At 43.4% G+C, this 22,344-nt stretch overlaps 1 protein-coding gene across 2 annotated transcripts in view; it reads left to right on the top strand.

Moving 5' to 3' along the window:
- Positions 1–4,858: 4,858 nt before the first annotated feature.
- The window catches only part of CHN2 (chimerin 2), a 332,632-nt gene continuing 315,146 nt past the window's right edge, over positions 4,859–22,344 (top strand). For both annotated transcript variants that reach the window (XM_030857429.2, XM_030857427.2), the window contains exon 1: positions 4,859–5,273. In XM_030857429.2, coding sequence (XP_030713289.1) covers positions 5,225–5,273 — 49 coding nt within the window. In that variant the 5' untranslated portion in view covers positions 4,859–5,224. The remainder of the gene's footprint in view (positions 5,274–22,344) is intronic.

The raw sequence follows: 22,344 nt of genomic DNA, 5'->3' as shown, positions 1-22,344 counted from the left end.
TATCACTGAATTTCTGAACTCTGATTTTTTTTTCCTTTAGAAAGAAAGAAAAGCCTTCATTTCTCTTTTTCTCTCTCAATACCTCTGTCTCTCTCTTCCTCCCCACTTCTCTCTCAAGTCAAAGAGGTTGTAGCTGACAGCCATGCCATAAGTGTGTGCCTGATCTCCCAAGTTAAGTGGCAAACAGGGAAACTCGGTGTTACCCCGGACCCCTCCGCATCTCAGATTCAGGAACACTTGTGCTTGCGGCATGTCGCCACTAGGGGTCCCCAGCGGCAGGCGGTGTGAACTGGGACTTGGGTAGCCGAGGCGGCCTCCTTTGTCTGCACCCCAGGTGTGGACTCCTTTTGTTCAGAGGCTGGGCTGCTACCTGCGGCGTCTGAGCTGTCTGCTCCAGTCACCCAGCCCTGGGCTGTCTGCGCACCTCTTCGGAGGACGTGCACTGTTTCTCAGCTTCTGCCTTTAGTTACACCTGACGTTACCCCGGAAGAGCCAGTGTTTTCTCTTTAACAGGACTAGGTATCTTTGCATTAGAAACACGGCTTAAACTGCAAAGGGAAATATTTCTCACTACAACAAAGAGTATATCTATGTTGAGAAATTAATGGCAAAAGGACCCCTTTTCTATAGTAGAGTATTTGCCATAAAATATTTAAAACTAGTTGACAAATAGCCCCACTCTTCTCCCGAAAGATGGCCCCTGGATTAATCTTGAAAGTCAGGAATGTTTCATTCTATGCTTAGCAAGGAGAAGAGGAATGACCTTCACAAACACCCCCAAGTGCCTGAAATGTGGGAGCCCAGCTCCAGCCACAACAGCCGCATGTACCCTTCAGTGTTTTCACGTCTGCCTTTAAACTTCAAAGGAAGGAACAGTAAAGCAAAAATAAACAAATTACAGTAACAGAAGAGCGCCTCTGTAAACAATAAATTACAGGAGTTGTAACAGCTGGTGATGGGAGTCGGGGTGGGGAATGCAAACATTTGCTCCATGGAAATTTATTCTTGTTTTCACCATCTTAGTTTTTCTTGTTCACAGCAAAATAGTGGGTCCTTAACATGCCCGTCAACTTTTTTGTGCTCCAGATGCGTCACTCATCACCTAGTTGCTCAGTGGTCACAGCTACTGATGTGAAAATTAATTGGTGTACATGAGAACCATTCATGGATTCATTTGTTCCTTGGTTTACTCACTTATTCCACAGATATCCACTGAGCACCTATTGCGTGTAAAGCATGGTAGAGACTACAAAGGCCGGCCAGACAAGGATCTTACCCCCCAGGAAGCTTTTAGTAAAGTAGGGAGGTCAAATATGTTCCACAATTGTGACCAAAGCAAGACAGAGCATCTACCATTTGAGAGGTGCAGAGAAAAGACTATAGGAATTCAACAGAAGGAGAGCCGATTTCTGGCTTGGGGTTCAGGGACGATTCCCCAAGAAGGTATATTCTTCTTGAACCTTCACGGTCTGTAGGAGGTCCAGCAGGGAGGGATGGGAAAAGGCCAGTGCTGGCAGCCCCAGCGGTTAGGGGGCGAGGTGAGGCAGGGTTACGTTTGTGACAGGGACAACAAGAAATATGTTTGGAAAGGGAAGGTGGGAAGGCTTTAAATGCTAAGCTAAGCATGAATGCTAGGTTAAAACAAAATGGTAATTTTTAAGCCTAAATAGACTAAGTTATCAAGACTCCTTTCATCCCATAAGTACTTTACTCTTTGAAGAAAGAAGGTAGAAGTATCTTTAAAAAATCCCTACTTCTCAAACAGACTTAAGATCTTTGTAGCACCAATATTTCCGTTTTTACCAGCAGATAGGCATTACCTAGAAATAAGGCCGTACATGAGTGAATAAAATATATGAATGAATTTTCTTATTGCTTCATTTAGAGGAATGCTTTGGAAGGTCCACAAACAGGTTCCTGAGCCTACTGAGGAGGTTAGCATCTTGTTTCCTCTCCCTTCTGCTAATATATTGATATTAAACATTTTTGCAAGTAGCAGCGAGCCATTAAGCCTCTGAAACTAAGTTGATGGTGAGCGATCATGCCTGCTGAGTTTTCTCTGTTGGTTATGACTTTAACAATCCAAGTTATTGATTAACTTTCAGATTTTAGTACTGAACCTAGAGCTTTCCTTTTGTTCTTCAAAATAATGGACTTCAGAGTTTCCGTCCATCTCCTACCAATTAGCTAAGCCTCCCCAGTCATCCCGTTTCTACTCAGCAAGCGTATTTGTTGGTCTTGTATTCTTCTGACCTCTGGACCCAGTGGAAAAAAAATTATTTTCCATCTTATTCTACTTTTGTACACAGGGTGCCTTGGGGTGATGCCTTCACAGCAAGTGTCCCTCTGTCCCTTCATCTGTCAATTGGGAATAAAAAAATAATCTACTTCACAGGGCCATGCTTTACTTTCTCTAACTAAGGGCTGTAAAGCTCTATGAGGGTAGATATCATCATCCAAACTGCAGAAATAGAATTTGACATCCCTTTGTGAGACTTCTGAGTGATGAAACCTGTTGGCATATTTCTTGATTTGGGACAAGAAAGATACAAACCTTGGGCCGAAGATGAGCATTTCCCCTGGTAGAACAGGTCACTGCTGATTACGTTATCTCCAGTTACCTCCAGATGCAGTGGAGAAAGCCAAAGTTGTTCAAATCATAGATTCCATCTTTCAAGTAAAAAATTTACAATCACTTATGGAGCACAAACTGTATACCAGGTACACTGTGACTTTACACATCTCATGTCATTTAATTTTCACCACGCCCTACATTATCAGGAGTTTGGTTGGGGGTGGAGAAACTGAACCTCAGCAAATGTGAGTAATTTGCTCAAGGTCCCACAGCTAATAAGTGGCAGAACCAGAGTTTGAATCCAGGTGTAGTCTCCTTCAAAGCCCAGAGGGAGACAACCCTACTAGGTGACATAGCCAAGTCAGACAGTCCACCAGCTAAAGATCTGGAGGGATACACAGATCACTAGTCAGAGAGGTAGATGATGCCTTTGGTCAGGAGAACTCTGAAAAAAACAGGAATTCTATTCTGACAGAGAGGTCAAGGTTGTGATGGGCCATATGTCCTTGAAGGGCTCCACATTAAGCTGCATCAAGGCTGCATTACACAAAGAAGAAGAAGAATGGAAGGGGGGCGGAGTGGAGGTGCTTGGGTCTCCGTATACCAGGCTGGGATGTTTCAAGTTCCATGTAGATGAGTGTCAGGAGGACTCAGTCCAATGTGACTGGAGAGTGCTCCGGAGCCCTCAACTATTCTGCAAGCTGCATTAAAAACAAAACAAGGGCTTCCCTGGTGGCGCAGTGGTTGAGAGTCCGCCTGCCGATGCAGAGGACGCGGGTTCGTGCCCCAGTCCGGGAAGATCCCTCATGCTGCGGAGCGGCTGGGCCCATGAGCCATGGCCATTGAGCCTGCGCATCCGGAGCCTGTGCTCCTCAACGGGAGAGGCCACAACAGTGAGAGGCCCGCGTACCGCAAAAAAAAAAAAAAGAGCCTTATTGGGAACATACACTGGGATGGCATCCTGGAGGGAATTAAAAAAAAAAAAAAGTTTAAATCAACTAGAAAATGTGACATGGGTGCATACTGTGATTATTCACTGTGTGTTAGGCGCTTGGTTGAGGTGGAACCCCTAGGATTGGCTGCTGTTCCTGTGTCACTCCTGATAATTTTTAAATTGACTATGTCCTTTTAACCATGTTTTTAAAAATTGAACAACCACAATGTGAACAATTTCCACTTTGCTACATAATGAGAGTACTTTCATTCCTTTAATGTTTGCTTTTTCCTTTGAACTAACAATTTCTGTTCAAATTTCACAGTTTTCTGTGGCTTCAGGAATGAAAGAACCGATTACCCTGCTGGGAGCGTGAAATAGACTTAAAAAATCTGCATGATATTTCCTCCCAGTGAAATTAATTTAGGTTTAAATACAGGAGTAAAGTACACACCTTGTGCCAGAGTCTCTTTCTCTCACACACCTGAGTAGTTCCTTATCCAGAAAGGGCACAATTGGACCTGCTGCTAAGTCTTAAGTCTTTTGTGAAGATCCTTTGCAAGACTGCAGTGTGAGAACCTCTTTTTCTTTGACACCCGGCTTTGTGTGGGCCTGATGGCATATCTGGAACGTCTCTATTTCTTTGAAGGCCCAGCTCAAAAGCCCAGTGGACCCGTCGGGCACTGTCCATGGCTGGGGTACTTAAGAGCAGCCGGATTGGCTTGCCGGGTGTTTTGAGGGTATTTTAGGAAACGCACCTTCTTGCAGGGCAGGAATCCTCAGCTCCAGAGCGACAAAGGACAATTTGGAGGGGAGTGCAAGGAGCGCTCCATAGCCGCTCTGGCATCCCAGGCCCCCTTACGCCTAGCATCGTGTCCTTAGTGACCCCGCCTTCGCCCTCTGGATCGCACCCCGGCTGTCTCGCTGCTCCCGAGTCCGGGCGGGCTTCGCGAGTCCCGCCACCTTCCCCCACGCCCCACACCCGGTCGCCCTCAAACCTTTGGAGCCGCGCTGCGCACCGCAGCCATGCTCACCCCGCGCCCCCCAGCGGCTTCCCCGGCACCTCGGGGTCCGGCTCCCCAGGCCAGTGTCGCCCCGCCCTGCAGCCCACAGCCTCCCCCTCCAGCCCCCGTCGCAGGAGCTGTCAAGCCCGCGGCAGCTGAACCAGCCCCCGAGCTCCCGCGTCTCCTCTCCTTCCTTTGTGTGCGCGCGAGCGGAGTTGGGGAGGAGGGAGAAGGGGGAGGTCGCTCTGTCTGTCTGTCTCCCGCCGCCTTTGCCCGGGCAGCTTGAAGTGCCGCCGGGGAGCCGGGGGGAGGGTGCGGGGAGCCGGCGGGGCGTCTCGGGGCCGCCCGGGCGCCCTGGTCCCAGCCGCGCGCTGGGGAGCGCGCACCGCAGCTGGGGCTCAGCTGGAGGCACGATTCGTCTGGTTCGGCCGCCCCTCGGCCTCCCTCCGCTCCCACCTACCCTCGACACTCGCAGAAAAGCGTGCGAAGGCGCCGAGAGTGACGGAAACCACAAATAAATAGCGGCGGCAGCAGCGCGTCATCTGGCGGAGCAGGAAGTGCAGGCAGAGTCCGGAGGCTGGTGCTTTCTGCGCGTCCCCAGGACTTTGCCATGGGCTGGGGGCCGCGGAGGCTGCGAGCTGCCGGGCCAGGACAGCGGCGGCGGCGTCCGCACCGCGGCTGAGCGAGCAGCGTCGCGCGGGGCGCGCGGAGATGGCAGCGTCCAGCAACTCCAGCCTGTCCGGCTCCTCGGTGTCCTCCGGTGAGTTTCAGCCCGTCGGGCGCGATTGCCCCGCTGGGTCTGTCGCCCGCTGCCCTCACCCCGCACTCTGGGATGGAGAGAGCCTACCTGTGGCCGTCTTGCCCGCTCTCCCGGGGTGAGGGCAGGCGGCCGGTGTGACACTTGTTTGGCTGGCCAGCACCCTCGGTGCCCACAGCACCTCCGCGCCTGGCGTCTGACAGCGCAGAGGTGGGGGAGCGGGGCGCCCTTAGTGTGCAGACGCGGGGGTTCTGGAGATTTGGGGAGCAGCAGGCGAGAAGCGAACCGGGTAGGGGCGGGCTCGCACTTTCTGGCGCCGCTGGAACCCGGGCTGGCGGGGCGGGGAAGGTTAGGGTGACACTGGGCGCCCCAACCCGCTAGCTCTGGGGTGCCCGCTCCGCGGGATGTCCACATTCAAGGCAGTGGGGAGCAAACCCTCGCTTCTCGCAGACTTGATTTTCTTTGTTTGTTTCAGAAATTAGCTCCGTGGAGACCCACGCTTGGGGTATGGGTTTGAGATAGAGGTAATTCTCTTTCTGGTTCTGATCGAAGCGAGTTAGGGGACGCGAGGTCGAGCCAGCCTTTGACAATTTGCCCGTTTGCAAGTGTGTGTGTGTGTGTGTGTGTGTGTGTGTGTGTGATTTTCCTCTGTGGCCTCTTGGAATATGTTCTGTGATTTTACTTTCCAGGCATACATATTTTTTTTTTCAAGTGCGGCCGAGGAAGGAAGGGCTTCTTTCAGCTTTTCTACGTTGAACAGCGGGTCTAATTGAAGAGAACAAATTGCTAATGAATCTGAAGGAGTAGGAATCAATAGAAGCAGACCCACTGGATTCTGAGTATGACAGGTTTCTAATCAGGATGATGCATTAGGTAGAATTCTTCTACTTCGCTAGTCATTGAAAACTTTAATGACAAACCCTAAAGGGTTAGCTGATAAGACATTTAGTGTAGTTTACAGCATTCATGGGTCAAGAAGGTCTTGAAGTCCTAATGGAAATGCTTAATATATCAATATTGTATTAATTCCTATTGTGTGTGTGTTTTAAATTATTACCCAAAAATTAAACTCACAAGAAGAAACACTTTGTTGGAGGCATTGGACAGCAAGCCAAGCATTAAGGAACCATATCTCTAGATGTGTGACTAATTAAATCATAAATGCAAGGTGATTTGACTAAGGTGCAGTTGTGACGTGGAACAAGGTGATCACTTGAAAGCCATTTATTATCTTTTTTGGCAGGTTTTAGTTCCAGGGAAATAGCACTTCCTTTCTTGATCACTGCCAACTAATGAAAAGCACAGTGTTGTTATGTGTACGATGTAGTTGAAGTTTCTGGTAGTAGCAACCAATGGGGCAGAACAGTCATATCTTATTAAGAGCAGCAACAAGTTGACCGCCTGTGGTTTTAATTCTGAGAACTCAGCAAATGCTACAGCTTATTTTTAGTACCCCCAAACCACTGCTGCTGCTTTTCAGTTCATTTTGGTTGACTAACATTGAATTTAAAACACAGTGATGTTAGCTTATGATTAGCATATGGTTATCCCTCTCCGAAAATGGCCCACAAGAAAATGAACTGGTGGGGGAGAGGTGACGAAGGGAAAGAAGAAAGGATAAAGGACAATAAGGCAGTGTTATCACATGATTTACTGAAGGTATAAATTACAGATGCTGTGGCATCTGAATTTTCAGATCTTGATGAAAGATCTCCTTAAGCTTAAGGAATGTTATTGAAAAACCTAACTCAGCCTTAGGAAGAATACATGGGTTTGAAGCAGCACAGTATAAGCTTTAGATGATGTTAATTGCTTTGTAGATAGAATAGAGATGCTTGTGATGGTTCTTTTTTCTGCTTTAGTTACCACTGTTTTAAATCCTAATGGAAACTGGAAAATTTTGCGAAAGCTTAAATTCAAAAAGTGGGCAGAGGTATATTTTTTGGTATGACTCAACCATGGGCCATGAGCTTATATTGGCTAATTCACCAATTAATCAGGCACTTTGTCTTGAAAAATTTGAGAGCCAGCATTCTCTTTTTAAGCTCACCATCGTGTGGATCATGAATAATTCAGGTGACACAAGCAATTCACACCTGTGGGAGGTGTTGGGCAGGAAAGAATAGAGCCTGTTTGTGGTGGCAGCTGGGTTCTCTCAGGCAAAGGCCAGAGTCTGAAAAATTAGGACACTCCATCAATCTATTAATCACCGTTTTGGAGGGCCTACTATGTGCCAGGCAGTAAGTTATAAGCATCAGATTCAAGGAGGTTAAGTGAGGAAGATAATTTAAAGGATTCCTTCAAGTTCTGAAGTTCTGGGATTATTGTCCTTGAGTTTGGCTCCAGCAGTGGGTAACTTGGGGTAAGTTATTTAACTTCTCCAAGCCTCAATTTCCTCATCGATAAATGAGACTGATGCTAACAACAGGAACTATTTCATAAGAATGTCATGGGGATTAAGTGAGATAACTTGTATAGAGCGTTTAGCACAGGGTGTGGCACTTAATAAGTGCTTGGTGTGAATAAAGTTTGTTCCTTGGAGGAATGAAAAAGAAAGCTCTCACTGACTCAGACTTTAGGTACAGAAATAAGTCCAACACACATCAAGTCTGCCTCTTACATTGCATGTTAAGTTTGGTCTTGCGGTTTGAGCTCCATTAAACAAGCATTTATTAAGTTTCTTTTAGGTTTCAGCCATAATCCCAAGTGTATGGAATAGAAAAATGCATCAAGATCCTTTCCCTCTCCATCCAGCAGCAGAGATGGACAAGCAAATAGCAATCTATTTTCCATTTTGATAAAATAAATTATGGGGAGGAGAGTGCAGGGAAGAGAGTGATGACCTAAGTTGTGAGGGGTCAGTAGGGGTGACATATGAGTTGAGCCTTGAAGGATGAGTGGAATGTTTTCAAAAAGCAGAGCGCGGGAAAGGCATTTCAGGAAGAGGTAAGATCTTAGGCAAAGACCTGGAGATAGGGAAGTTCATTGCCTAATTTTCAACTCCCTCCTTAGGGCTATTGACCTGTTTTCTTGGTGGTTCCTCTTCTCTGGACAGTTTCTTTCTGCTCAGGTAGCAATGGGTTTAGTGGCACAGCTCTCCAGTACCTTAGGACATACTTGGGCAATTGAGCACTGAGAAAGGAATGGTTGATTCTGTAGTGTCCAGGATATGGAGAGGTGAACTTGAATAGAATACCATGGGTTAAACCTCTCTTAGACGAATAGCCTCTATTTCTGGGAGGTTTAGGTTTGGATGGATTTGTGTGAAGAGTAAAAATCTAATAATTTACTCACATTAAGCTCAAAATTATCTGATTTTCCTGAGAATATGTTCTTACCTGCTGTTGTTGGACCACATTACCCAAGCATCTCATTTATTCTACATTACCAGCTGAGTCACAAGAGATGAAATAATCAGGTTAAAATTAATTTTTAAATACATTTTCTGAGAACTCTTTAGAAATGTGTTTCTGAAATATTCAATTATGTGTAAAAGAAATTGCTTTGGGGCTTCCCTGGTGGCGCAGTGGTTGAGAGTCCGCCTGCCGATGCAGGGGACACGGGTTCATGCCCCGGTCCGGGAAGATCCCACATGCTGCGGAGCGGCTGGGCCCGTGAGCCATGGCCGCTGAGCCTGTGCGTCCGGAGCGTGTGCTCCACAACGGGAGAGGCCACAACAGTGAGAAGCCCGCATACCACAAAAAAAAAAAAAAAAAAAAAGAAAAAAGAAAAGAAATTGCTTTGCCTTTGTTTTAATGATAACTGCTGGTGATTAAATTTCACAGGCACCTAGGTTGGCAGGAAGGTTTGATTACCTGTTTTATTTTAAATCAGGGGGAAAAAAATCCCTATCCTTAAGTTTTTAATCTAGCCTGTGGTACTTGATTATATTCTGAAATAAACAGTGGTTGACTTGCAAAGTACTTCTCTTAATAGTCATGAATTAGATTTGCTTTTATAATTGAAATAAGAACTTTTTGCATATTAGTCATGTGATCACCAAATGGGTAATTTCATAAAGTAACGAAAAAAATCAACTCAAGTAAAGTAATAGATAAAGAAGCTATGAGATGTTTTCCAGTAACTGAACAAAGTAAAAAATTAAATAATAAAGGGACTCCTGGGATAAGAAGTTGTTAAGATTTTGAAAACATAAACACACTGTATTACAGAAATAATATTGACAGGGACTTTTGAAATTAAAATGCAAATAGAAGAAGGTAAAAATCAGTGTTATGTGCAGAGTCATTGAAACCGTAATTGGGAAAAGAACATTCCTGAATGGATTGAGGGATTTATTTTTCCAGATTCTATACAACAGTAATTGTGTGCCCGGTAAGTAATGCCATTTTCTGCTGTCAAACTGGTGTTGATCCTAGAAATGATAAATAGGAATTTTCATTACTTGTTATTGGCGAGTCACAACCAGCGGCATATACAAATCTTTCACATTCCTAGATGCAGAAGGCAAAATTGAACTACAGTAATGCTGCCAAGACTTATATACGTGTAATTAGAAACTCCATGGATCCAATACTACAAAACAGGGTATCTTTGTTGAAACAGACATTCACACTGAGAAGTCTTCTAGTCCTTTAGACTTCAGAAACATTCAATTATGTGTAAGCAAAATGGCTTTACCTTTGTTTTAGTGATAACTGCTGGCAGTTTAATTTCAGTCACCTAGAACGGCAGAAGATTTGATCACCTTTATTTGAAATCGTGTGCACAAAAAAATTGCAATTTCAGAAACATTGCAAATATTTTTAAATTCACAATCTAAAAGTCAATCCCCTGAGAGAAATCATTCACTCAGTTGAAGAATATTGTTTTTTGCTGTTTTTCTGGTGACCTTTCCACAGCTTATTTTAACTTATTAGATTTTCACTGTACTTTGTGGTACCTGAGATGAACTCAGTGATATAAAATCTGAGAGAAAAGGAGACTCTTCTTAAGCATGACAGCTTGTTTGCAGTGTTTGACAAAGGCCCACTGATTTGTGTGGGCCTTGATGCCCACACAAACTCCAGATGCCCCCCCCACTCCCACTAACCCTATGAAGAGTTTTGAATGACCTTGACATTTGTTCAACTTTTGGGGGATGCATACCCCAGGTATTTTCTGAGGCCAGTCTCTGTGGGGTTTAACTGAACAATGTGTTCTTTGCACTGCCTCCTGGGGCTTGGCCTGAGTGTCAGTCCTGCTGAGGGCCTTCTGCTGCTCTGCAGGGTCTCCTGTTTTCACACAATGGTGAAAATAACCGGACATTAGGATTGGAAAACCTATACATGAGCAGTGTCATCTTGGTATGGTTTGGGAAAGCGTTTTCTGCCAGAAGGTTAAGATTCCTGCCAAGATAGTTAGATATAAAGAAAGAGAAAGGAACTGAGTGATAGACATAAGATTAATAGCACCCAGCTATCATTCACCCATGATTTATCTTTTATGAATGTATTCACATTTCATGGCTCCTAAAATATGTCATTGAATTTTCAAAATGAATGGTTGGCTTGCCTCTCTCTCTGTCTCTTTCTTTCTTTCTCCCTTTTGGTTTTCTCATCAGTTATTATGTTGGTCACATTTCTATTTAGAGATGTTTTCAGAAACCCTGCCTTTGGTCTACTTTACTGTTAATAGTTTCCTAGTCCTCCAAGCACCTTGCTGCTTCTCATTCCACTTGCTCAGTGGGAAAGGCAGCTACTGTTCTCACGTGGATTCTGGTCAGAGCATCAAGATGGACACCTCCATCTCTGGTGCAGGCTGGTGGGTGTGACAGAACACACTCATGTGTCTCAAAGTTACAAACGAAAGCAGAGGTTTATGTAAAGTTTCCATGGCTAGAGGAAAACCCAGTTGGAATGTGCTGAACCCACATGCAGTCTGCTCTGCCAGGGGACCCGTGTGGCTGTCCACTGGGGTCTGAGGCTGAAGATGGCATGTGTGCACTGGGGGAGAGCCATCCACCAGCTGCTTGTGCAAATAACCTGCTTCTTCCCTCATTTATTACTAATTGAACACCATCGTGGGGACCAGTCTTCTAATATAGTCTTTAGAGTATGGCCTAATGACAGCATGGCCTTGCTTCAGCAGTTTGGCCTGTCAAAGTCACCCAACTTCAGCCCATTCACAGTATCACCTCCACAGTTTAAAGTGTTATTTTCAATCATCCAATGTCTTAGTTCCCATAGACATTCTCTAAGAAAGGTGTTCAATTAATAACCTTATTTAAAATGTCATCATCACCTCAGGTCAGAGGGGACATTGATCAGATTCCTGGAATTGAGATATCGCCCACTCACTATGCAGGCCGCCAATCACCCCATGCCTTTGGTGGGCCTGTGGAGGAGAGCATTTTGTCGAGGAGAGAGGCTAGATGCCAGTTGCCTGGCATAATCAACTAGATCTGAATTGATACAGCTACTATGGAGAACAATATGGAGGTTTCTTAAAAAACTAAAAATAGAATTACCATATGACCCAACAATCCCACTACTGGGCATATACCCTGAGAAAACCATAATTCAAAAAGACACATGCACCCCAATGTTCATTGCAGCACTATTTACAATAACCAGGTCATGGAAGCAACCTAAATGTCCATCAACAGATGAAAGGATAAAGAAGATGTGGTGTGTATATATATATATATATATATATATATATATATATATATATATATATATAAATATAAAATGGAATAATACTAACTCATGAAAAGGACCGAAATTGGGTCATTTGTAGAGATGTGGAAGGAGTCTGTCATACAGAGTGAAGTAAGTCAGAAAGAGAGAAACCAATATCATATATTAATGCATACATGTGGAATTTAGAAAAATGATACTGAATAACCTATTTGCAGGGCAGGAATAGAGACGCAGATGTAGAGAATGGATGGGTGGACATGGGGGAAGGGGAGGGTGGGATGAATTGGGAGATTAGGATTGACATATATACACTACAATGTATAAAGTAGATAGCTAGTGGGAACCTGCTATATAGCACAGGGAGCTCAGCTCTGTGCTCTGTGATGACCTAGATGGGTGGGATGAGGGGTGGGTGGGAGGGAGGTCCAAGAGGGAGGGGATATATGTATACATATAGCTGATTCACTTTTTTGTACAGCAGAAACTAACACAACATTGTAAAGCAATTATACTCCAATGTAAAAAAAAAAAAAAAGAATCAAATAGATCTGGAGAAACAGTCTGCTTCCTTGAGCTGGGGAGAGATCCCACCTTCTGAAATGTGTCTTCGTTAGATGTTGTAGGAAGAGCCATAAATGTGGAATCAGAAGATTCCGGACATTTAAACCTTTAACCAGGATATTTAAACCCTTAGCCAGGGCACCTACATCTTTTACCAAAGCCCTTAAATCCTCTGTCAGAGCCCTTAAGCCCTTAACCAGGACCCTTAAACCATTAACCAAGGCCCTTGAACCCTTTACCAAGGCTCCTCAACCCTTAACATAGGCACTTTAACCAGATACTTAACGAAACCAACTAGCTAGCTATGTGGTCTTTGGTGAAGTTAGCCCCTCTGAACCTTAAATGCCTCGCTGCAAACTGCAGTTGTGAGAGTCTGTTTCTGGAGCTGAGATGAGCATCGACAGAGGTGATAGAAGCATCCCCTCTACAGACCTGGCCAGCACGCCTGCTTATTAGAGGCCAGTTCTCTTTTCCCTGTCTCCTTCCCTTAATGTCTCTGAGCCTCAGTTCTCTTGGCTGTAAACCAGAAATAGTGATATCTGACAAATTTATCCCATGGGGTTGTCATTCCTGAAGTACTGTTTGGGAAAATGCATAGTAAACTGTAAAAGCAACTAACACTACTGAATGGCTGCTAAGTGTCATTCTGTTTACATTATCTCACACAATTTTCGCAATATTTCTCTGAAGCAGACATTATATCCCATTTTGTAAACAAAGAAATAGGTTCAGAGAGGGATGGGGCTTGGATTTGAGGTGATAGGATTAGAGCAAAGTCTTCCTAATTTCAAAGATCGTGCTTTTCCCTCTTGAAACATAAGGGGTTGGTTCATTTCTATCTGTTTACAAAGTTGCTGACATTAGAGTTTACCGCTGAAATCCATGCTCATGGTTGACAGAGAAAATATAGTTACATACTTGTGCTTTATTTTGTTGCCCTCAGTAGTTAGCCAGACCCTCACCTCAGTCTGACCAAAGCTTATTCTCACCAGCAATACGAACTGGGAGGTGTTATCACGTCATTACTCTTCAGAGTGAACACCCAGGATATTAGACTTGTGAGTATCTATACTTGAGAATAGTCTTGCAAGGTGAAGGGTATATAGGTATCCATTGTACTATTCTTGCAACTTTTCTAAAGGTTTGAAAATTTTCTCAGTGAAAGAAAAAAATTAGGCAAAAAAAGGAAAGTACTACTTAGCATTCAGTTGATTTTCTTCACTGGCATTTCAAAAGCGTTCCATTTTGTGTGAGCATATCAAGTCCTGTTATCATCTCATGCAACTCCCAGATTCTGAATCCTCAGGCAGCAGAATGTCTATTTCTTAGCTTATATCTTAAGTGAAAGCATAAAGGAGCTGAAATTACAGAAGCAGGTCAGGCAGAACACACGCAACAATTTCTGCCTGAGAATTGTTGGTTTTTTTCTCCCGACCTGGATTGACCTGACTTTTCACTGTAGGTTTGGACCAAAGAGGGGCCTTGGAGGTTGTTTAGAAGATGCCAGCATAGTATAAGCAAGAGAATCAGGGTCCAAAGAACTCCAGGAACTGCCCAGTGCCGCTCACCTAGTTGGTGGTGGGACTAGAGCTGAACTGTAGTCTAGGACCCACGTTTCCAGAACATCATTCTCCATCCTCCTTCCTGGCTCATCCTAAAGAGTAGTTATCATCCTTAGAGAACTTCTCGCAGATGTTTTTTCTGTCTGGCTTCATACAGGCTGTTCTATTTAATTATTTAATATTTTCAACAAAGAGGTCATAAAGCGCTTTGTATGTTAGATGGGCCTTAGAACTCAAGGCTGTTGTGTCAACAGAGACAGAGACTTAAGTGATCTGGTGTCTGCCCTAACTATATATAGCTATGCTGTCCAATATGGTAACCACTAGACACATGTAGCTATTTAAATTTAAATTAAAAACATTCATTTCCTCAGTTGTAGTAGGCACATTTCAAGGGCTTAGTAGTACACATGGTACTACTGTGGTAGCTAGTGGCTACCATATTAGGCCACGCAGAAATAGAACATTTCCACCATTCTGCAAAAGATTCTGTTGGGCAACACTTGTAGACAGGGTATGAAGTTCTAAGACAGAGACTTTACTAATGTAAAATTAATTAGCTAAGGATAGAAAATTTGATAAAATGTTCACCCATTCTTGTGTTTGCTCCTTGTGCTGCTTGGGTTGGATTTTACTAATTCTGCAAATTGGCTTTTCATAAGTAATTTTTTCATAACTTTGAGGCAAACTGTGGAATGACAGCTAGAATATAATGTTGGGAAGAGTAATTAAAATGTTGATAAACACTGCTAGTCCTGAAGTTTGATTCAAGCTTTTTAAAAAATGGTCTGTAGTTTCCTTAATGGCAGCTCCATTTCTTTTTGAAATAAACCCACAGTGAGTTGTAATTTCACCCTCCAAGAGGAAAAAATGCCATATCCAGAAGAAGTTTGGATCTTATAACTGCATTTCTTCCCCAAAATTATAAATAAAATAGGGAAATTGTGAATGTGTGGACTGAGGTTGCTAGTGGCATATCTAAGCTATGCTATTTAAGAGAGATTTTCTGCCAACTTGGCCATCAGCAAACCATTTGCCTAGAAGTATTTTGCTTCTGCAAAAGCCCACATACAGGGCAAAGAAAATGCACTGGTTTTTGGAAAATAAAGTTAGCTTTTGGAATTTTCAGCACATTTAATTGGGGGAAAATGTGTGCATATAAGATGCAGGAACATGACAGTCCCTACGAAAAGGAAGCTGCCCTCCTCCTTGAACTTCTGTTACCATCTTCAAGCGGAACAAAAAAATGGAAAGGTGGAGGGTATCTTTCAAGTGTCAAGCAGCTGTCAAGGAAGAGGTGGATGTTGAGGCCAGTGGCCTCAGAAACCACACTAGCCAGAAGCCTGTGGCATGAATGCTTGTTCTTTATTGATATGATTCAGATCACAAATTTCAGGCAGTATGAATCACAGAATCACTTGGGTGATAACCTTACATAGTTCTTTTCTCTTCAGAGGCCCAGTACCTAGATTTCATCATGCCCCATCACTGCCCTGAGGACTACCCTCAGTCCTGGCTGAACACTATCTTCTTCAAGGAAAGGAAACCTAGCACTTCTTAGTTATTTCACATAATGCCACTCTAACAATGTAAAGTGCTTTTTCTTAAATAATTTTGTTTCCAAGGAATAAACCTGAGAAAGATCAATTTTGGGGGCAGCACGTAAGCAGGAAGCAGGGAGCATGGTTTTGGGGGTAAATCTTCTGCAGCATCTACTAGAGTGTGAGGGCTGCAACACTGACCTGTAAGGGTCTTCTCAAGACCTATACCTGCACTGTCCAATATGGTAGCCACCTGGGCAACTTAGCCCTTGAAATGTGGCTAGTCTGAGATGGGCTGCAAGCTAAAATACACACCAGAATTGAAGACTTCGTACAAAACAAAAAGAATGTAAAATGTCTCATGAATAACTTTGTTATATTATATTTTGAAATGATAACATTTTTTGGATATTAGGTTAAAAGAAAACATATTTTAAGAAACTTATTTAAAAATGTTTAATGTAGCTGCCAGAATATTTAAAATTACATATGTGGCTCACATTATATTTGGATTAGACAGCACTGGTCTGGACAACTCCAGTGAGAATGTTCTAGCCTTTCTCACAGAATCCCTGCTGCTTGGCTCAGTGGCTCTCATGGTTGCCGTCCTGTCCACTTTCCAAGCCAGAAACTTACCCTCCCTCCCACCCCCCAGGTCCAGTTCAGCCCTGATTCTTAAGTCCCTGTTTTGGATTAGTCTCAGACACTGAGAGACATCCTTCATTTTTCTGGGTCTGTACAGTGACTTTGAAATGAAATACTATAGAGAGGGACAAACTGGGAGTTTCATCAGATTCTTGTTTATATAGGTTTTGTGCTTTGTTTTTTTTTTGGTTTTTGCTTCACGATAGTTCTAGACTTTACATATTTACTTGTGAGTTTTATGTATACCCCTCTTTCCAAAGAAAGCCTGCCGTGCGATAATGCTATGAAGTTGGAAAGAGAAGCTGAGAGAATAAGGAACACATTTTCTCTTGACCTGAAGCTTCTTGCCATGAGTATGCATATGTGTATACACGCATGTACATGCGCGGTATATGTCTATATGTGTGTGTTTATGTGTATATGTATACACAGAAAGCCAAAGTGGATTGGGTTTCAAACAAAAGTTATTTCCCACCAAATGTATGTTAATATCAAGGGAAGTGAAAAGTCAAGCCTAGCATTACTTTCGGTAATGAAAAAATTCACTTGGGATTTTGCTAATGATGTGTAGATATTAATACACATAATTTGGCTGCCTAACACTGATTTAAGTTGCTCATTCAAATTCATTTTATTACAGAAAAATTAGCCATTTTGTTCTACAATGTTTGTCCCTGCAGACAGTGAGACTGTAAAACCGTGTTTATTGGGTAAATAATACTATTTTGCTGACTTTCACATGCAAAGAGAGCATTATGATGTCTCCTTCAGGAAGTGCTGTGAGCAGTTAAGTTCTCGTTGGGGGTCTGGTGAGTTCAGTCAGGTGTCCTCTGGTTATCTCCCTCGTGATCCATATCTAGGGTTGAAGGTACTGTCAGTAACCTGGGCACAGAGGGGTTTTTTTTGTTATGTGATGTGCCTGAGGGTTGAACTTTGTCCCTGTGAGAGCCCTATGCTTGTTTTAAGTGACCAAACTAACCCACGTGCTTTTATTTCTTTTTTTTTTTTTTTTTTTAAAGCAAATGTGAGTTCTTCCTCAGAGGAAAAAGCAATTGACAGTGGCTTTGTCAACTCTCTTGAAATAATATCAGGTTCAGATTAGGAGCATAACCACAGCAAATCCTAGGGAATTATGAACGGAAGACATGATTTGGAACTAGACAATGTAATTTGTCACAAGAACATAATAATTGCCACCGTACTTATTTGGTTCTATATTCTAACTCCAGGAATAACATTAAGGGGTATTTTGTAAAAATGCACAGCAGTCTTTCAGGGAAGAGATGCCCTGCAGATATCTTATTTTTCATAAATAACTGAGTGTAAATCTGTCATTCAGGAATTCATGTAAACATGTTTCTGAGAGCATATGTAGCTCTAGCTTGTGCTTCTTCTTATAGTAATGAGTTCCATCCATTTTCTGTCCTCAGAGTGGACTTGTATTTCTTTTTATTGCTTTGAATGTAACTCTCTGAAACTTATTTTTAACATCCATTCCTGGCTTTGTAAATAAATGTGGGTTCATTTGAACCCTGGACTTCAAGGGTGATGTGTCATGTATCACGTGCTGTGAAGTTGGGGATCTGGCCCAAACAGTAGCACCAACGGCTGTGTTAACTAGGCCCCCTCTGAATTTCCATTTTCTCATCCATGAAATGGGCTAATAATACCTGTTGTGAGAATCAAATGGGAATATGTTTGTGAAAGAAACTTGAAAATTGAAAATTTGTGAACAAAATGTAAAAGTCTCTGGTCTCATGAAGTTCCCATTCTAATAGATGCTCCATAGATTTCTTTCCTGGGTGATAAGTTGATGATGCAGAGTTCATGATCATCTAATATAACTGGAAAAATCTCTTCTAAATGTATTATTTTGCTCTTCTTCAACAACCTTTCAAAATCTTGAAGCGTAATCCCACCAGTTTAGAATTTCTCCACTCAGTGTGAGACTTCACTGTGCATCCCATATTCCCGTAAACATTTGAAATGAGCCTGGACAAATCTCTCATCCAAAGGCACATCACTGTTTATACTTTCCAATCCAGAGGAGTGGCTCTTTTATAAATCAAATTTGATGTAATAATTAATATATGCAAATGAATATCTGTAATAGACATGCAAGTTACAAAGCACAGCAAGGTAACTCACATAAGGAGAGCTACCACCCAACCTAAAACACTTTGTTCCCTTGCATCTTCCTGGGTTCTCTTCTCCCTTCTCCCTTCCCTCCCCCACCTTCTGTCTTCCTTTCTCTCTTTCTTTCTTTCTTTCTTTCTTCCCTTCCTTCCTTCCTTCTTTCTTTCTTTCTTTTTCCTTCTCTCTTTCTTTCTTAATTGGAGTATAATTGCTTTACAATGTTGTGTTAGTTTCTGCTGTACAACGAAGTGAATCAGCTATATGTATCCCTATATCCCCTCCCTCTTGGACCTCCCTCCCATCCCCCCCATCCCCCCCATCCCCCCCATCTAGGTCATCACAGAGGACTGAGCTGAGCTCCCTGTGCTATATAGCAGGTTCCCACTGGCTGTCTGTTTTACACATGGTAGAGTATTTATGTCAAATCTAATCTCCCAATTCGTCCCACCCTCCCCTTCCATGTCCTCCCTCCAGAGTAACCACTACTTTGAATTTCCTGCTTATTATTCCCTTGGTTTTCTTTCTTGAAATGATTTTATCACATATCACTAAAATACGTGCTCCGTGATGGTGGATATTTTTTGTCTGTTTTGTTCAGTCAATCCCCAGTGCCTAGAACTGTGTCTGGCATGTAGTAGGCACTCAATAACTAGTTGTTGAGTAAATGAATATGTCAGTATCCCAAGTCTATCAAAGGAATGCCGCTATAGTCCCTCTTTTATCTCTTGTAGGTAAATCAGTTCTGTAAGTGATGTAAATTCCATCACTGTTTCACATTAGCTGCGTGCCTTTAATGATTTTTAGAAAATTAGTATTTTTTAAACTGATAATACAGATTATTTGCATTTAGTTGCAATAGGAGACTCCCAGAAAAATTACATAGACTTTTCTGAACCAGGACTTCTTTTTAAACTTGATTTGTAGTTCACAAGCAGTTTTCAGGAGTGAATAGTGAACACTCAAGGAACATAAGTAGTAAAGCTAGAGTTCAACAGGGAGAGCTGTAGAGAAATTTGTTTTAAACGGATAAAATATACGTGCTACAACAAGGATGAACCTTGAAAACATTATGCTAAGTGAAAGAAGCCAGCTAAGAAAGACCACATACTGTATGATTCCACTTATGTGAAATGTCCAGAATAGGCAAATCATAGCGACAGAAAGTCGATTAGTTATTTCCTCCTGCTGGGAGGGTTGGAGGGAAACCAGAGTGACTACTAATGGGGTATGGCTTTCTTTTGGTGGTGATGAAATTGTTCTAAAATTGATTGCAATAATGGTTGCACCTGTGTGTGATTACACTAAAAGTCATTGAACTGTACACTTTTTTTTTTCTTTTTTTTCTTTTTTGTGGTACGCGGGCCTCTCACTGTTGTGGCCTCTCCCGCTGCGGAGCACAGGCTCTGGACGCACAGGCTCCGGACGCACAGGCTCAGCGGCCATGGCTCACAGGCCCAGCCACTCCGCGGCATGTGGGATCCTCCCAGACCAGGGCATGAACCTGTGTCCCCTGCATCGGCAGGCGGACTCCCAACCACTGCGCCACCAGGGAAGCCCTGAACTGTACACTTTTAAAGAGGTGAATTGTAGGTGTGTGAATTATATCTCAGTAAACCCGTTATTTAAAAGAGGCCAAAAAATTAATAGAGTAGGCATGAGAGGGTGAAAAGACTGGAATATACTTAAAGATCAAGTCCTTTCCAGATAGGATGCTTGTAATCATATGGGAGGCATTCACTCCAGTATTCACTGATATCTTTATCAACACATGGAGGTACCTCTCCTCTTCCCATTTTTGTTTGCACATTCATCTTTTTCTGCTGCCAGCCTCCGATCTCCTGTAAAGGTTCCACAGAAACGTGTTCTCTGTGACTGGTTCTCAGGGTCAGCTCTGCCTGCACTAGGCAGATACCTCCTTCCCCAGTGTCCCCTAAAGGCCACGGTGTCCTCCCTCCTCTGGCTGAAAAATGAGGGACAGCAGCAGGTCTCTGCTGATGCTGGACAAAGCAATTAATGCATTTCTCATGACTAGTTAATTAGATTTTTATGCAGCTTTTCAAGCCCTGGGCACAACTCTTATGCCCTCCAAGTGGAACGGCGGTCATCTGGGAACCAAGTTTCCCACTGTGTACATGGTGCTGCTGGATGTTATCAGCGCAGTGATGCCTCTCTTCCTCTCTTCCATGCCCCACTAGATGGATGCATGTGCAAACGTTTCCAAGGGTATCATCTGTTGGCTCTTTTGTTGTTTCTAATCAAAGAGCTGACACCCTTTGATCATGTCAGATCACAGTATTGTACTGTAAATACTTTGTTAGAAAGACTAAAATATTACATGGGTACAGCTGTCTCAGCTGTTCTGACAGTGCTTACTTTCACCCTGAACAAGTAGAGAAAAATGCATTTGATCAGATCAGATGTAAAATATGAATATTACAAATATGAAATTTTCTAGAACCACATAGAGTTCACTACAATGAATCCAATCAATAAGCATTTTAAAAAGACCTGTTGGTTTTGAGTACCAGGTTGTTGTAGAAATCCTCCTTTCCCCACAAGTTTAGAGTCTCCTAGAGCAAGATAGACTTCCCGTTGGTTGGAGGAATATCTGGCTCTGGTGGGGAGCTTACGGAGATAGAGACTGGCATCTTTGGGGAGCAGAGTCCCTGGGTCATCACTTTCATGGGCAGGCTTCAATCTTCAAAGGCTTGTATGAATTTATACGATGACTGGCTCCCCTTCAACCTGTTCATGGCCTGTCCTCTTTCTTTCTCCCCATGGGAGAGCTAAGATGGGTACCCACACAAGATCCACATAAATACCCATTCATGGGAGTGTGAAGGCAAAGCAAGTACGGAAACGTCTTCCTTAGTTCTTTCCTTAAGGTCCCATTTGCAGTATTTTCTTGGCACCCAGAGGAGGAAGTGGGTACGGGCTACAGTGGATTTGGTGTTCTGTGTCCTCCCTCGGGAAATCTGGATGCCCTGAGTCCCCTGCGACAACGTGGACAGGGTATTGTGCCTTGTGCTGGCCTCTGCAGCTGCCCTCACGTCTCACCCCAGGTGTGGATTTTATACGTTGGTCCTCCTACTTGCTAATGTCCTTGGCCAAGCTTTCCCTAACAAAAGACACACTGTCCCTGGGACATCCTGTGCGTGTAATTTTTCTCATGCTGACACATTTCTCATTGCTCATGCTAACGCATTCACACTTCCTAATTTCCTGACTAGAACATTCCAGGGCGTGATTATTGCATGGGTTAGGATGCTTCTGCAGAAAACCCCCAAAGAAGCGGGAGATAGGGATACTATACACTGTGGCATTCCACTCTCTCTGCTTCTCTGCAGTTCTGTGGGCTCTCCCTCTTGGTGGATGGGCTCTGTCCTCAGCTTTACTCTCCTTTTGGCGTCAAGATGACATCGGCAGTCCCTGGCATCACGTTTACAAAGAGAAAAGGGATAATATTTTCCTCCTGACTTGGTGGAAAGTAAGAACACCTGTCTCAGAAGCATTCCTCCCCCCAGCAGACTTCCCCTTGCCTCATTGGTCACAGTTTTCTCACATGCTCATATGCAAGCCAATCACTGGCAAGAATAGGATTCCCGTGGTGCACACAGTCCAGTCATGACCCCCTTCCTGGAATGGAGATGGGGCCAGCCTCTGGAAAAGTGAGGACATCTGGAGGGAGCAGGGTTCCGTGAAGGAGGATGGAGGAACCAAAAGTGTCTGCCACAGGTATGTCAAGAATGTCTGCAGCCCTCGAAATCTCTAAGGGCACCTAGAAATACTGAGAGTTCTAAGAAACCTGGCCTCCCCCAGTCAAATGACTTATTTAGTCTAGTTGAGAACCTAATGATTAGTGAACCTATTCATTCTGTAATAATATTCAGTCCCTGACAAAAAAAAATGTATCTGCTTCCCTTCCAAGTTAAGGTGACTGACAGCTTTTACTGATGCATTGTTTTCACTTGTTAGTGCCTTATGG

Source organism: Globicephala melas, chromosome 9 (assembly GCF_963455315.2).
Source record: "Globicephala melas chromosome 9, mGloMel1.2, whole genome shotgun sequence".
In the NCBI taxonomy this organism is placed as follows: domain Eukaryota; kingdom Metazoa; phylum Chordata; class Mammalia; order Artiodactyla; family Delphinidae; genus Globicephala; species Globicephala melas.
Note: the sequence above shows the minus strand (reverse complement) of the source record. Positions and strands in the feature narration are given on the sequence as shown.